We start from the raw sequence: 17,049 nt of genomic DNA, 5'->3' as shown, positions 1-17,049 counted from the left end.
GACTTAATATTGTCAATGCTTATGTCTTCAGTGACTTAATCAATCAATTCATTATAGTGTGTAAATGGCTTGTCATCACTGTACTTGATATGTTGGTTGCATTAGCTCATGGAGTCCTCTAAGGTGCCATTTACAGTTCAACTACAGCAGCATTTTATTTTGATGCTTCAGTAAATGTCAAGCCAACAGTAGTGCATTATTTAATGGCATCTGAGAGACCCAAAGGAATGAATATAAGCACCAAAATGTTTAATTTCTTCCCAGAGAATAATTAATGCAAAGGAGCCCACACACTAAGCAAAACACTAATGATAATTTGTTTCCTATTTCCCCAAACTGCATCATATCACCACAAAGATTTACTAAACATTTTTTTTACAGATTTTATTTATTTATTTGTGTGTGAAAGAGAGTAGGAGCAGAGGGGAGAGAGAGAAGTAGGCTCCCCACTGAGCAGGGAGATTAATGTGGGGATAAATCCCAGGACTTGGGAATCATGACCTGAGCTGAAGGCAGATGCTTAACGGACTGAGTCACCCAGCCACCTCTACTAAACACTTTTTATTTAAGTAGTTGCCCATATTATTTGTTATATAATCATTTCTAATTTTTCTCTATTTTTTTTTTTTTTTGCATCTTCCTACCTTCAAATTAGATACATAGCCATCCATGACAACTAGGGAAGGAAACCACAGATCCAAGGATCTCACCTCATTCATCTTTGGTGGTGGTAAGGAAAATTCTAAATAAACTTCATAGCAAAGTATTGAATCTAATCACCATTAATATGTTCCTGATGAACTGTCTTTAGTAACTATACGCAACCTCTGTTTTTGAAAATAATTCACAAAAAGAGCAAACTCAAAGTAACAGCATGATAAGATATATCACACTTTAGATGAAAATGTTTCAAGTGATATTCTGTCTCTTAATTTTAAAAGATGCATGAGCTGATGAATATAAAGATCAAATAAAAGACTTTAAAATTGACAAAACGTAATTTAGACAACTCTTCTCAGAATTTGGGTCTGGTGACCTCTTGGCTGGCTAAAGGGGCAAATGTGTGGGGAGCTCCATCTTTTCCCCTTGTATACTCTACACAGTCTCAAGTCTTGACTTCTATGGGAGCAAAGTGGGCAACTCCATAATTCCTGAGCCTCGGAGAGAAAGGTGAGCGCATCCTAAGTCTCAACCAAGCCTCATGCACAGTTAAACAAACTTCATGTCACTGAAAGATGAATATTGTGTCAATTGTGATTTGGATTTATATATGAATCATTTTTTCTCCCTCCCTATTAGCCCTGCCATTCACTTACTATAGACAGAACTATTGGTTGTTCATCTGAATAAACCTCATCTATCTTTTAAAATTATAATGAAGAATAAATTACCATTTGGTTGTAGAGGAATCTGATTTGTTTTTAAATGTACTCAAAAAATATTGTAACTATAGGAAACCGTATAATTCTTCCTAGGTAAGAGTTAATTATAAATTATAAATTATAAATTATGTAGAGGGGCAGTCCGTATGACTCAGTGGTTTAGCGTCACCTTCCGCCCAGGGGTGATCCTGCAGTCCTGAGATCGAGTCCCACGTCGGGCTCCCTGCATGGATCCTGCTTCTCCCTCTGCTTGTATGTCTGCCTCTCTCTCTCTCTCTGTGTGTGTGTCTCTCATGAATAAATAAAATCTTAAACAAACAAACAAACAAAAAACAACATTATGGGTACTCTCAGTTAATTTACCAGTCGAAATGATCGGAGAACTGACAATCCTTCCACGTTTGCCAAACCAAGTTCCATTAAACTAAGGCTTACGATTAAACCATCAAAAATATTCCAGCCCTCTTGAAAGTAATAATATGGATCCATGGCTATTATCTTGAGGAACATTTCTGCTGTGAAGATCCCAGTGAAGACCTAAATGAGAAACGTTATTACATAAGTGAATACTCTTGAAAACATAGCAATTGTTGAACAATTTAATTTACTCCCAACAAATCACAATTCAATTTCAAATTTTAAGAATTGGTTTAGGTCCAGAAAATCAGTAATCTCAAATGGTTTGTACTCAAACCAATATTTAATTGTTTGCTATATTTAAGGTTTATTAAGTGATAAGGAATATGTGAATTAAGATCATAAAATTAATATTGTAATTTTATTTTCTTATATTAAAGGTTCAGTTAGATCTTTGTGGTCTACTGCTTGGCAGTCTCTAATCTCTCTAGACCTCCAAAACTGACCAAATGATTACATAATAGTTGGTCCCCTCCCATGGCCCTACAGGCAAAGTTGGTGCTAAGAACATTTTATATTAGCTGTAATAAACATAGTCACCACCAGCCCTACAGATGGTAAGAATGCTAAAAATAAAAATCATTTTCCTGGCCAAAAAGAAGCAGTATTCTCCATTCTCCATTTTGTTACTCTGCAACTATTTCAAACTTTCTCTCTCCTTCGTATATCTAACCACTTTTCTTTATCTTTCACTCTCAGTACTTCTGTGTCTCAGAGGGAAAAGAAGTCAGTCAACCTGAACTTTCTCAGTGTTCTACCAACCTAACTACTTCCATCCAAACCCACACTTTGCTTTTTTTTCCTTCTTGTTAAAAATGAAAAAAAAGTGTCCCTGCTTTGCTCTCATTTCTCTACCTGTGTCACGTGTCCTTTGGCCTTCTCAAAAAATTCACTTTCTCAATTAACCTGTAGTTTCAACCTCTACCTGCTACTGACTGCTTCCAATTTTATAGGGAGCAAGGGACATTCAGTCCTCCTCTACCTTAAAACCACCTTGAAACCACCAGCATCATCAAAGAAACTCTCCTTACATTCCACTTCCCATGTTAGCTACCCCCATCTATTGTCTCTTCACAGCCCAACTTCTTTAAGAGATTGGGTATTTGTCTCTACTCACTAGTTCCTTTACGTCAACTCACTTTGCAACCTATCAGTCAACACAAACTGCTTTCATCAATTTCATCAACATAGCCAATATCACCATTGCTAAACTCAATTAAAATTTTTGTAGTTATCTTGCTTACCTCTTTGGGAGTTTTTTCACATTGTTTTTTCTTCCTTGTTCCTGAAAATATTTTGTTTCTGGCTTCAGTGATCCACACCTCCCTGGATACTTCTCAGTTGCTTTCCTTCCTCTAACAGATTATTCGGTACTGGATTTCTTCAGAGGTCTCTCTGTCCTGGAACTTCTTACTCTAATCTTCCTTTTACAATAAGTTTACACTTTGAGATTTATTTTTCCATTCAAGCACATCTCTTGAGCTCCAGAACTACACACCTACCTGCCTATTCAACACTTCCATTGGATGGCTATCTCATAGGAATCTCAAATTCAACAAGTCCAAAACTCACCTAAACACTTTCTCTGCACAACCTTTCTTTTCTTTTTGATACTCACTAATTCAGTAAATGAAATCATTTTCAAACATGGTGGCCATCTCAGAAACCTGAGACTCTTACTGACTTTTCCAAATACCTCTTGAATACTCTAGGTTAAAATTCACTAGGTATTACTAGTTTAATCTCCCTTTATTGTTGAGTAGAAATCCATTGAGTATTATACAGATATTTACATATTATATAACAGTGTTTATTTCCTTTCCAACAAATCTTTGCCACCTGGATCACATGTGCTGATCTTTTAATATATTTTATGCTTACGTATGTTATAAACTCTTGTTTTAAACAATCAGTTGTCTTTTAAAGAAATTAAGATAAGGAAAAAAGACAGTCTTTTCTATTTACCCACATTTATTAATTTTGAATGACTGTCAGTCATTCCTAGCTTCACATATCATGCAATTTTTTATGTGATGTGATGTGTTGTAGAGAATTTTGATTCAGTTATTTTCTTCTGAAGAACAATAATTTTTGTTCTAGCAGGCAATTAGGTTATAGGTTGGCCACCTGGAACTTACGGTGGCTATGTTTTACACTTAATTAGGATAGAGCTTTTTGGTTTGTTCTTTGTTTTAGTTGAATTCTGGTTCTTTGACATACTCTTTACTCCCAAATTGTAGCCCATTTGCAGTTTTAAAGAAAAGCTCAAGATGTTGGTCCAATTTTTCTATCTTGGTTGGCTTCTAATTTTTAACCCTGTTGGGAAGTAACCCTTTCTAATCTATATTTTGGAACTTTTCGTAAAGGATTGGTGTTAATTTTTAACTATTTGATAAAATTCACCAGTGAAACAATATGGGCCTAAGCTCTCCTTTGTGAGAATATTTTTTGATTACCAATCCAATTTTTACTAGTTTTTTTTTTTTTTTTTTGGATTTTCTATTAGTTCTTGACTCAGTGTATTTCAGTAGTTTGTTACTTCTAGGAATTTTTCCATTTCATCTAGCTTATCTAATTTGTTGGTGTACAATTATTGATAGCATTACTTATACTCCTTCTATTTATGTGTGATCTATAGTGATGTCCCTTTTTCATTCCTGATTTTCATAATTTGAGTTGTCTCTATTTTTTTAATGGTAAGTCTAGCTAAAGATTTGTCATTTCTGTTGTTCTTTTTAAAGAATCATCTTTTGGGTTGATTTTTTCTAACGTTTTCCTGTTCTCTATTTCATTTATTTCCACACAATGTTTTGTTATGTCCTTTCTTCTGCTAGCTAGGTGTTTAGCTTCCCCTTCTTTTTCTAGTTTCTTAAGGGAGAAGGTACTTGAGTTTTTTTGAAACTATAGGCATTTAAACATAAATTTAGCTCTAAGCACTTTGTAGCTGCTGCACTTCATAAGTGTCAATTTAGTGAGTTTTCATTTTCATTGATTTCAAAGTATTTTCTAATCTTTCTTGTAATTTTTTCTTTAATCTATTGTTATTTAGGAGTTTTTTAAATTTTCACATATTTGTAAGCTTTCCAAGTTTATTTGTTATTGATTTCTAATTTCATTTCATTTCTGTCCATAAAGTACTTTGTATGATTTCAATCTTTTTAAGTTTATTGAGGCTTGTTTTAATAACCTGACATATAGCTTATCCTTGGAATATTTCATATGCACTTGAGAAGAATGTGCATCCTGTCTGTATATTTTCTACTATTCCATGATTCACTTCAAAGGCAAATCTTGTCTTCCTTAACACATTAGACAGGTCTCACTTTCAATTACCTATTTGTTGTTTTTTTATTTCCAACATCTATTCTCTCTTCTAGAAATGACAGACCTGATTTTTTTTTCTTTATAATTCCATTTATTTACTCTGTCTCCAGTGATAAGAAATGGTTCTGGTTTAGCCAAATAGAGCATTCTAACTTTAAAACCAGAGTAACTGACTGCCTTATAAATGGTCATGCAACTCCGACCAGGCCAATAATCTTCAATTCTTAGACCTTTGTTAAAGTAACTAGTTAGGAAGCATATTCCTTTGGCTCAGGGAACTTACATTGGTAAGATAAAAGTTGGTGGAATGTTGCCATCAATAGAATACCCAGCAAGAGACAAAGGAGAAATATTGGGAAGAAGTAGGGTCAGAAAAATGACTCCCAGTGACAGTGCTTGAGAACCAGAATCTAGACAGGTTAAAACCTGGAGCTATGTCCAAATGGATGTTAACTACTTGAGGTAATGAATTCTCTTTACTTTTGCTTAGCCCATTTGAGTTGCTTCTTAATACCAACCTCCATAAAGTTCTCTTTCGCCCCTTACTAACTTTTTTAGAGATAATGATGAAGAGGTTCCTATATAGGTGAAAATTTGGAATAGGTAATATTATTCTTTGCTACCCTACAGTTCTATGATTTCTGATCATAGTTTATAATAGTCTGCAATAGTTTCAGAGTCTCTAATATAGTGTTCAGACTTTCCATTCTTCTGTCAATTTCTTATGGGCAGTTTCCCCAGTTGTAAAATACAATCATAGTATCTACTTTAGGACTGAATTTATGGCAATCTAGAGAGAGGGAACTCACATAAATTCCATTTCTCAAGTTGGGAGGTACATGAGAACTTAAGCCTCTTACATTGGTACCGATATATTTTTGTTGCCTGAATTTATTCATTTTGTTTCTCTGTATAAGATCACTTTCCTTTCTATCACTCTATCATATAACCAGTGAATGTCAATACAAATTTTTAAGTGAAAATGTATGCAAAAATTCATTATAAATTACTAAATTTACAGGAGAAATTGAAACAGAAATGATAATCTCTATGTGATGTTTCCTCCCCCAAAGAATCCATCTTCAGTGTTTATAAATGATATTTCAAAATTATCAAAACTGGCATATTTGATAAAATTGGCATATTTTATAATTTGACAAATGTAGTCATGTCATTAATAATCTATTCTAAACACCTGAGAAATACATCAGAATCTTGGTACCTTAGACTAATATCCTCTATAATTCATAATAATCTTTCTAATCAAATTTAATTCTAAATCAAATTATACATAAAATCTTTCACTCTTTTGCACTGCTTAACTGCAGCGATATATTTTTGCTATTAAAAAAAGGGATGCTAAACTTTTGCTGTCCAGGTACACATGACCAATTAACTCATATTTAACTTGAAGGTGATATAAAATTCATTAAGGCAGTCAGGAACTCTATCAAGGGGGAAGAGGAATCCTCAGTGTGTCTTACCAGGTTCCCAACTGACAGCACACTGCTGAACTGCTCTGTCATAGGATAGTGCTCCATGGCCATAAACAGTGTATTTAAGACAATGCAGATGGTGATGGCCAGGTCAACAAACGGGTCCATTACAACCAGGTTGACGAGATGTTTCACCTTTAACCATGGTTTACAGCAGTCCCAAATCAAACACATGTTAGCAAATTTATACCAACAGGGTGGGCATTTCTGTCTGGATTCTTCAAGTTCTGGAAGAAAAAGGTTAGAATATGCATGAAAACTGCTTACTTTCTATTAAGTAGCATTTGGTTTAAATTGAAAGTGATATTTTTTTTAGAAATCTAAAGTTGTCAGAAGGCATTATTGGGTTAATCTGATGGTAGAACAGGAAAACACCTATTATGGGTTAGCTTTCATGGGAAACATGGACACAGAAAGGCTAGTAAGTTTCCCAAACCTATTTTGGCTAAATATAGTTTCCAAGATTCTATCTGCAATATTAAACTATCTGAAAATTATCTTCAAGAATATCTGAAGCTAATGGGTAGAACTTGGGTTAAGCTCATCTGTGTTCCAGATAGACCAGATGTAAATAAATCATCAAAGAACCCCTTCCCAGGAGATGTCCTTAAACTTTTATCAGTCATGCTGAATCTGTTCTTTGATTAGATATATGCTTTGAGTCTTTTAACAAGATAGCTGGTCAGTGTCACCAGTTTTAGTCAAAAAGTTTCCAATTAAGGTTTTTTAAATATAGGCTTGTATATTAAACTCAACAAGATTCCTTTCCTCTAAATTTCTTTATTTAGCTAGAGGGCAAAAAAGAAGAGAAAATATGCACCTTAAGAAACCAGGATACTCACTGTTAGCATAAATCTATGTTTCAATTGAGACTTATGTACTACTGGTAAAATATAAGAGGATTTTAGGTGGAGCATATGTAGAATTCATAAATTTTCATGGTAAGAATTTATTTTAATGCATTAAAATGTACATCTATAATACTGAAACTTTGATATAAAATTTCATATCATAATACATTTATTTAAGAAATAAATACAATGATTTCAAGAAGCATTTTAACTAAATAATAGGAGAGAGAAGACAATTGCATAGCTCCTTAAGGTGATACTCAAAATCCTGAAACTTGGCAAATACTAGCAAAAATTTTTTTAAAAATTAGGAAGTGGGAAATTACTATTGTCTTTGGTAAGATGGTCTTTTAATCAACTCTTGAGTGGGAAAAGAATGCAGAATTGTTTTCTGCCTATATCATTGTTTCACACCTGATTACCTGCCCTGCCAAGTATGAGAACATCACTTCTTAGCACTAGAATAAACAGAAAGATTCTTTTCTTATTCATAGTATATTGGACTCTAGTCAGTTACCTTAGTATTACTAATGTAGCAACTGGAATATCCCTCCAAATCTGGTACAGTTCCCTAGAAGCTTAACTTTGTGGGAGAGAAAACAGCATATGGAATGGATAAGCACAAGAATAGCTAATGATTTTGTGTTTTGCTGGTAAACATTCACTATTAACTAATGCTGTGCGTTCACCACTTCCCTGAAAGAAATCCATTAGAGATAGATTCTTCAATTGTCTCTTTATATATTAAAATTCTTTAAGTGCACAGTTTCTTTTTCTTTTTTCTTTTTTTAAATCTCTTTTTCTTATTATGTAATTTTGTAAATAATAAAGAATAGTTGAAGAGTAAATCAGATGAAAAATATAATATCAATCAATAGTTTTACAGCTCCTAAATTATGTCATGTTTATACTGAAGATAAAAAGATATCACAGTAAATAATGAAAGAGAAATGAAATAATAACTCTTGGTCTGTGTACAGTCAGAATGAGTATTTTTAAAAATGTGACCTGTCATTCAGCAGATAAAGAGAAGCAAACAGGAATTTAATAGAAAAAAAAAAAAAGAAAGAAAAAACAAACAAAAGTTCAAAAGGGAAAATTCAGCCAGTGTTGCTCATCTTGACACCAGGAAAAAGTGGAGCAAAGTTGTTTTAGTTCTAAAATAAAATCATTCAATTATTCATGCCAGACAGAGAGAGGAAGAAGAGTCTTACATTTTTAAAACAAAACAAAGCACTCAGGAAAGAACGACAGCCATCTCTCCATTATTCCTGTGTGGATTATCTGCACTGAGATTCACTTACATCGTAGTTTAGACATTTTGCTGGGTCTCCTCAATTCCTCAGGTGTTTGTAACTTACCCTCCCACTATCCTTCCCAAGGATGTGACCAGGAAACATTTCTATATGGTTTTGCATTTAAAACTGGAAAAGCAAACAATTCATTTTTGCTCATCTCCTATAGTTTCATTAAGTAGGAGGTTATTCATTATCCTGGACAATGGAGACTTGACTGTAGTTCAAAAGAAGGAAAACAAAAGATGCCAGCCAGCTGGATCAACAAGCCTGGTTCAAAAAGAAAAAGGGAAGGTAAACTAAACCATGATTAGACTTAGAAGAAAGGATCCTCAAATAAACAAATTATGTCAACCTAAAATCTTTCCACTGTTAGCAGGAACAAAAAAGGGAAGGATTATATTAAAGACACCTCTAATATGCAAGTGCATGTGAATGAAATATTGCTAACAACCAACCCAGATGCCACATTCAAAAATTTTATATATAATAGAACAAAGAAAAGTAAGGTTTACATTTCATACAACCAATAAAAAACAGGATGAAAATGTTGCCATTGTCCCTCACAAAAGTATAAAGTCAAAAAGCTCTTCAGGTATTAAATCAAACACTCAGTCTCCTGCTTACTAAGTCATACATATTTCTAGGACATCCTAGGCAACTCCCTTGAGACACATTTCAATGGAGAGCCAGGTGGGTACACTCATTCTGAACTCCATATCTTAATTAGTGGACAAGTCCAATCTTGTGGTGGATTGATGTTTTACAAGTAATTTCTCATGTTAGCTCAAACTTAATGGTATCATAAGTGCAAAGTAGGACTGTTGATTTAGACTTACCCTGTCTCCTTCTCTACTTCTTGCTTTAGGGAGCAGACATGCTGCTGACATCGGTAGCAGAACCACTGGCAGCTTCCTCTCAGTGGTTTTGCTATGGCAAGGAGCAGAAGACCAGAGAATCTTCAAAAGATTTACCTGGAGGGACAGGGAGGAGCAAGCTACTGGCAGCTGGGGGAGAAGAGGGAGTGCAAGCTAACGCAGGCGAGGTTGGGGAAGAACGTACTGAGTTTAATATTCCATTGAAATCAGGGAAAAGATTTCTGATACTGCATTAGGATATTATGAAAATTGGGTCTTATAATATTGACATGGCTGCAATAAATATTCAGCCATCTCCACTGTGGGTTTTTTCTGGATGTGACTTTTAGGCTTTTGGTACTAGTATTAGTATCAAAGAATCTTTGCATTCAGACGGGAAAAGAAATGTTCCAAGAATCCATCCAATGCTAAGAGAAACTATAACAATAAGAAAGGCATGTGCCCAATGCCTTCTCTTTCATTTGCCATCTTTCTTTTTCCTTTGACACATCTACACACACACTCACACACAACATACACACACACACAACCTGGGAGGGGGCAGAAAGAGGAGGGTTGTAAAAGAGAAAAGGAGAGAAGGGAGAAGGAGGGCAAGGGGGGGAGGATAGAATATATTTTATATGAAAGTATTTTCCAAGTAGTTGAAGTTGATAGTTTACATTTATATTCACTTACAGTGTGGAAAGACACAAATGTGAATTAACAAAAACAAAGTAAAATGATAATAATGATAATATTTACTGACTGCCTTCTATGTTCCAGATTCATAAGATGTTTTATATATGATGTCTCAATTCTTACAACAACCTGATGCCTAGACTTCATTAGCATGAAAAAAACCTGAAGTTTAGAGTCATAAATTAACACATTTAACACGTAGCAGAACCAAGAATTAATCACAGATCAAGCTGTCTCCAAAGTCTTTATTTTGGCATTATAAGATCCAGACTGCTAACCAATATGTTAACTACTCAGATATACAATCTGCAACTAAAGAAAAAGCTGATATATTGTAAAACTCTGGTCAAAGAGAGGCAAGAATAGTTTGACAAAATTTTGAAAAATTTGCTTCAAAGAGGTTAATATCAAACCCTAATCCACATTTCCATTTATATTTCTGGTTAAATCAAAGGACTTCATAACTTATGTCTCAGGTAGTTAATACAATTCAAATGGGTTAGCATCATCATGAAAATAAACATTTACATTACACTCCTTTCATTGTCATGCACACAACAAGCTTCAATAGTTTAGAATTTAATCTGTAAAAGCAGTATTCCAAGTATATCTTGAATTTGCAGTAGCTTCCTGGAGCCTAATATAAAAATCTGAATGAGACAGTAGAATCTATGTTTTGTACGTGGATTTTACCTTTATCTGGTAAAAGACATAGTGCTGATGTGATATAAAGTCAGGAAGAATTTTTTTGGAATTTATGAAAGTATTTTTTCATCATTACCAAAGCACCACCAAGTAGCTATGCTGTAAGACTTTTGACGTACCTTCCATGGTGTTGGTCAAAATACTGGCTAGACTCATTGCTCTTTGCCTTGTGGTAGGATCTTCCAGCAAATCCATGGAAACATGGTAAGAACTGGACCGTCTCTTTCTTAGTTCTGTTTCAGTAGTCGTGCCCTGAAAATAAAATTTCAGATAAAATAACTATCATTCTTAAGGGTAGCCAAAACCCAAATGTTCCTATAACAGGTACTACTTAACTAAATGTCCACCAGATAAGAATAGCTCATTAAGATATTGCTGGAATCAGCATGGAAGTGTTTAAAAGCCCATCAGATTCTCAGCCTTCACTGATGCCTGGGTTTGCAATTAGGATGGACTTCAATTCCTCTATGGTGGAGCTTTTGGCTGGAGGGATCACGTCTACCATTGCATGGATACTCTTTTAGCATTTCAACCAATCCTACCTAGGACCTCAGATTGAAACCCATCATTCCTTGATTTTCTCTCAGGTTGAGTTATTAGATCGTTATAGTCACCTATTCATGGTTTCATGTATGGAAAGAATTTTTAAGCTTTCCCTAATATGCATTAGTAACAGTTCTCCTAAAATGTGAATTCAACTTGTAAAACACTTTTGTTCATTACATATAGGTCACATTTCCTAAAATCCTTAATAATAAAAGCAAATATTAGTACTAATTTAAACTGTCTTACATTTACAAACTGACTCCACAAAACATCGACAAAACAAAACATCCTTGGTGCTGAAACTCTAATTTAAGGCAATAACACCGATTTGGGGAACTTTGATTTTTAACCATGATAAAGTGATTTGTTAGTTTTCTATTCCAAAATAAACTCAGCAAGATTTCAACATGGGCAGAAATTTACTCCTACTTTAGGAGATCAAACAAAGAAATTAATTATCACAGGAAGAAAGGGCAAAACTCAAGCATTTCAAATGCAGATCTGAGTGCTAATAACAAATAAGAAATCATTTTTAGTTCTATGAGGATTCTCCCTATTTCTAAAAAAGCAATATGAGTCCTGTTCATCTACACTGACTTTATTGCGGAATGTGTAATTGACATTATTTTATCAACCTGCATACTTCTAATGCAGACATATTCAAAAGCAAAGTTTCCACTCAGTTGATATGATTGCCATTAATGGTGATAAACATCCATATAAGTGCTATTTTCTGAGATACTCCTTATATGTATGCAAAGAAGTTGTGGATTTGTTTTTGTTTGTTCAACTAACACTCATCAAGATCAGCGATGCTCATATTTCATCACGTGTAAGTTTCATCACGGGAGGAATTTCCCTGACTTTGTTCTCTTCAGTATTTTGGTCTAAGTAAGTCTTGCTTGTACTAGAAATCTCATTTTTTTTACACCATTTTATTGAGGAATGACTGACATGTAAAAAGCTGTATATACTTAATGTACACAATTAGTGAGTATACACTCATGAACTATCACCACTATTAAGGCCACAAACATCTCTATCACCTTCCAAAGTTTCCTCCCATCCCCTTTATTTTTGTTGCTGTTATGATTTGTGATGAGAACACTTAACATAAAATCTACCATCTTAGCAAATTTTAAGTATATAATGCAGTATTGTCAGCTATAGACACTATGCTATACAAATCTCCAGAACCTATTTATCTTGCTTAACAGAAACTTTGTACTCTTTGGCCATCAAACTCGCAGAAGCAGAGAGAAGAATGGTGGTCACTAAGGGTTGGGGAGAGGGAAAATTTTTTAAGAAGTATCTCAGGGAATTCTGATGTAAGTAGTCTGGGGGTGAAGTATACTTTGAGAAACACTGGGTTAAAATGAAAATGTTTGCTTCCTTATCCATTTCTTACTCTCCATTTAAGAAAGTTAAAAAAATTCAATGGAAGGCAATATTGCAGTATGCATAGAATGTAGGTTTAATACCCAGCATACTTGTGGTCAAATCTTAGTTCCACCATGCATGGACCTCAGTTTCTTCCTCTGTAAAATGGGGATAAGATCAGTAACTATGATAAGGGTTGTAGTGAAGACTTAATGAACTAACACATGTAAAGTGTTCTGGGCAGGGTCTGGTACGTAGTCAGCTATGGTTATTATAACAGAGAAGTTGACATCCCCTCACTACAAAGTTATACTTTTTTCACTATTTTATCTGACTCCAGGTACTTGGACATTTCTTTGGGAAAGTGGTGAAGAGAGGCCATGGGAAAAAAGTGATTAATGGTTATTTTTGTAACCTAGGAAAGAGGTAAGAAGCTCCTCTATTAGGTGAGAGAAAGCTGACTCCGTATGATTTTAATGTGGCTGAAAGAGCTTATCCAGCTATAATAAATGGGATTGTATTTAAAAATCATACAAAGAAGATTTCAATATAATTAGGCAGACTATAAAATACAACCAAATGGCACTGCTAGAATGTTTTTATGTTGGCCAATAAAATCTTATTTAATACCAAAGTTTAAAAGAAACTTATGTTTTACAAAGGAAAATGTCAAAATATATACCCCTGTAAGTATCTGCTATTTAGTTGAAACTCTTTCTTATATGCTTGATTTACAGCCTGTTTACAAAAAGAAATCATGACTGTAATATGAAAACTGAAATCTGCTCTAAAAATTGCAATACATGACCCTACCAGGCACTTTGAGTGACTTCTTTACCACATAAACATATGATGGATGGGGTCGTTTGAGTGGGTGCTAAACATGTCACAACACTCTGACCGACAAAGAAAAAGAATGTGGCATCGAAGGATTTAGATGTCTTTAGTAACAGTATGTAACTTCAAGAGGAAGTATCAAATCCTCCTTTTAAAGAAACAGTGGTGATAAGATCCTTAACTTGTGTATTTATATTTCTTGCATTTCATTTGGTTATCTTAATTAAACATTATGTTTGATAAATTGTTGCCATGCTTTTGGACAAGTTTCATACCCTGAGGCCTTTAAGGATATTTTTTTCTTCTTCCCGTATAATGATTCTAATTAGATTCTATGAGAGCCAACCTAAATTTTTAAATAATTTGTAGAAACATCTAAATAGAACAATTTGACAACATAAGCTCCTGGACTGAGCCAACCCCAGCAAAAGATTTAACCAAATTCCTGGATATGGAAATCAAAAAACACCGCCTCCTGTGCCAGCCACAGGTCCCTTCCCAACAGTGACAGTTTTCAATGGCCTCACCTCCGGAAGGAGCTGTCCAGCTGGAGATGTGAGGGCAGAAGGGCCCCCAACCAGCGAGACGACCCCGTTGCAATCCACTGCACTGTGCATCTTTCCATTCACCGGCAGGATGGGGATCACCCTGGAGGCCCGGCTGGCCTGGCTGACATTGCTATGACGCCGCTCTCCATGTCTGTGTGGCACAAACAGAGAGTCTCTCCGGCTGTCATTGTCTTCAAAGGTGCTGTGCTCATCATCAGCAAAGTCATTCTCAGAGCCAATATCCTTTGTTCGGCCTCTGAAACTGAAAAGGCTCGCCCTACTGTTGCGTCTTGGAGAGAAAAGGGAGCCACGGATGCTCAATAAAGACTGAATAATAAGAAAGCAAACAAAACACAGATGAACAGAATTAAGAGCAGTTATCTTCAAAAATATGAGACTTGACTCATTGTTTCAGATTTGTTGACTTATCTAAAGCTAAGTCATGGGACAAGTTGGAACCATGGGTTCTTGGGGCAACTGCTGGTGGTATTCAGGCACCCTCTACAGCTTCCCCTTTTCTGTTCTGCTTTCCCTTTTTCTCCCTTCCTTCATTTTTTTTTTGTAATTGTCTGTCCTTTTCTTACATTTTACACATGCTAGATAGTCACAAGCACCCTTCAAAATTATTTTGTCCCAATGTTGGCACCTAGAACAGAATTTTTTGCTAGACACTATTCTAGAAGCTAATCTCATTTAACGTGCCAATGGAAAGCATCTAAACACACACCTACATTTAGATCCTTTGAAGCCAAAAATATACCCAGTAAGAGCTCACTGGTGACCACACCCTAATGCAAATCTTAACACAGAGGACAATAAAATCAATCTTGCTAGTAGGCCTGTATAATTATAGTACAAGGAGCAGCTTCTCCCCCTTCCCTTTGCATATTTTATAATGTCTTCATGAATAAATTAAATAAATCAAGCTGAGAGAACTGTATGATTCATTCCCTGATTTTCACTTTTTCAGATTTCTTTCAAGAAATCTGAAAAGCACCATATTCACAAAAGTCTGGTTTTCACTAAGTATTTGGTCACAATCATGACACAGATTTCTAAATGGCCACATTGTCACTGCCACCATGCAGTTTTCCTTGATTCTTAAGCACAGCAGCATTGAACACAGTGAATCACTTCCTGTTTATACTGGTTTACTTTTCTATCTTCATTGTAGTAAACACTTTCTTGCTTGTCTGATACCCATTTCTCTTTCATCTTTCAACAGTAACCTGACTATCCTTTACAAATGATCCTCAGTCAAGACTATGACCCAGGCCTAGCCAGTGAGTGCATTCCATACCCTAGGCCATAGAGAATCATTTAAAGATGGGCAGGGGACCCTGCTTGGTCCATTGGCAGCCACCATTGTGTTTTACAATTGTTGAGAAAGAGGTGTATTTTTATTTGGCGTTGCTGAGAATATTGAATATAACTTTGAAGTTGCAGTGGCACTGTGCCACTCCATTGGAGGAACCTGGGCTTGAAATATGGAGAAATACTTGGCCATAATAACATGTTTTGAGCCTTTAAATCCAACCATACCTAAAGCTACTCACAGAGGTTATTTATATGACCTAATCAGTTGTCTCTTTTTTTTTTTTACATAAGTTGGCTGGAGTTGGATTTCTATGATTATTAATAGAAAGAACAGTAATTTTATCATTTAAATGTTATTAGTTTGATCTTTTTCTTGCCAAAGGATTTAAAGCTAACTAAAATTATTTTGTACCTACATATGTTTTATATTTACTGAACAACAAGTATGCTTCCAATTTTCTTTTTGGCTAAAGAATATTTTTCCTCAATAATTTATATAAACATCTATAAAACATTTGTAAGCTTTAAACACTATCTTATGTTATGGGATCTTATTCATTATTTAAAGAAAGAGGGACATTTAAAGAGACTGATCTGCTCTCCTAAGAGAAGTTCCTTCTTTTCCTGTTCCCATTTTTTTTTATCTTATTACCAACTTCACTAGTAAGATTCCTTCTTTTCTTTTATTGTTTTCCATATAAATAATTATTTTTATGTCTCTTTTAGACTACCCAATTTCTTTCATCTCAATGTTCTTCACATGGGACTTTGAATAAGCTTAAAACATAAGAGTTACAAGATTTGTGACTTACTGGCTATCATTAGCTCAAAAAGGCTGGCAATAAATGCTTGGTAATAAGAAATAAGGTAAGAAACTATATGTATGCACTACATATAGTGGATACATATAGTTAACTACAAGTACTCCACTTAATTAGAGCCAGTAGAAGGCTTGGAGGGAAATAAATTATAAAACTGCACACAAGGTTTCTCTAGTTCAAAGGTGAATTATGCCATACAACAGCACAGTTTACATGAGACAGCTGAATGAAAAATGATTGTGCCCCATCTGTTAACATCAACTTCTATTGCTTACATTAATTATATAAATCCATAACAATGAAATCCTGCACCATATATAAAAGATGGTCAATAAGAAAAATCTGCCATAAGAAATGAATCTCTAAAAAGCAAAACTCCTGCTTTATTATAAATAGGGAGTGAACTAATAACTTAAGGAGCTTGACTTATAAAGGTTTCAAAATAAAATATCCAGGGACACTTAGATGACTCAGTTAGTTGAGTGTCCATCCTTGGTTTTGGCTCAAGTCATGATCTCAGGGTCATGGGATAGAGCCCTGCATCAGGCTCCACACTCAGCATGGAGTCTGCTTG

The 17,049-nt window shown here is 34.8% G+C and overlaps 1 protein-coding gene across 2 annotated transcripts in view; it reads right to left on the bottom strand.

Annotated features, from left to right (window-relative positions):
• The window catches only part of LOC121471826 (sodium channel protein type 2 subunit alpha), a 209,607-nt gene that overhangs the window by 42,058 nt on the left and 150,500 nt on the right, over positions 1-17,049 (bottom strand). For both annotated transcript variants that reach the window (XM_041722667.1, XM_041722668.1), the window contains exons 12-15: positions 14,317-14,664; positions 11,146-11,278; positions 6,608-6,846; positions 1,746-1,919 (exon numbers count right to left, since the gene is read on the bottom strand). In XM_041722667.1, coding sequence (XP_041578601.1) covers positions 1,746-1,919; positions 6,608-6,846; positions 11,146-11,278; positions 14,317-14,664 — 894 coding nt within the window. The remainder of the gene's footprint in view (positions 1-1,745; positions 1,920-6,607; positions 6,847-11,145; positions 11,279-14,316; positions 14,665-17,049) is intronic.

This window comes from Vulpes lagopus, chromosome 11, assembly GCF_018345385.1.
Source record: "Vulpes lagopus strain Blue_001 chromosome 11, ASM1834538v1, whole genome shotgun sequence".
Taxonomy (NCBI): Eukaryota; Metazoa; Chordata; class Mammalia; order Carnivora; family Canidae; genus Vulpes; species Vulpes lagopus.
The sequence above is the reverse complement of the archived record's forward strand: the minus strand, read 5'-3'. Positions and strand labels throughout refer to the sequence as shown.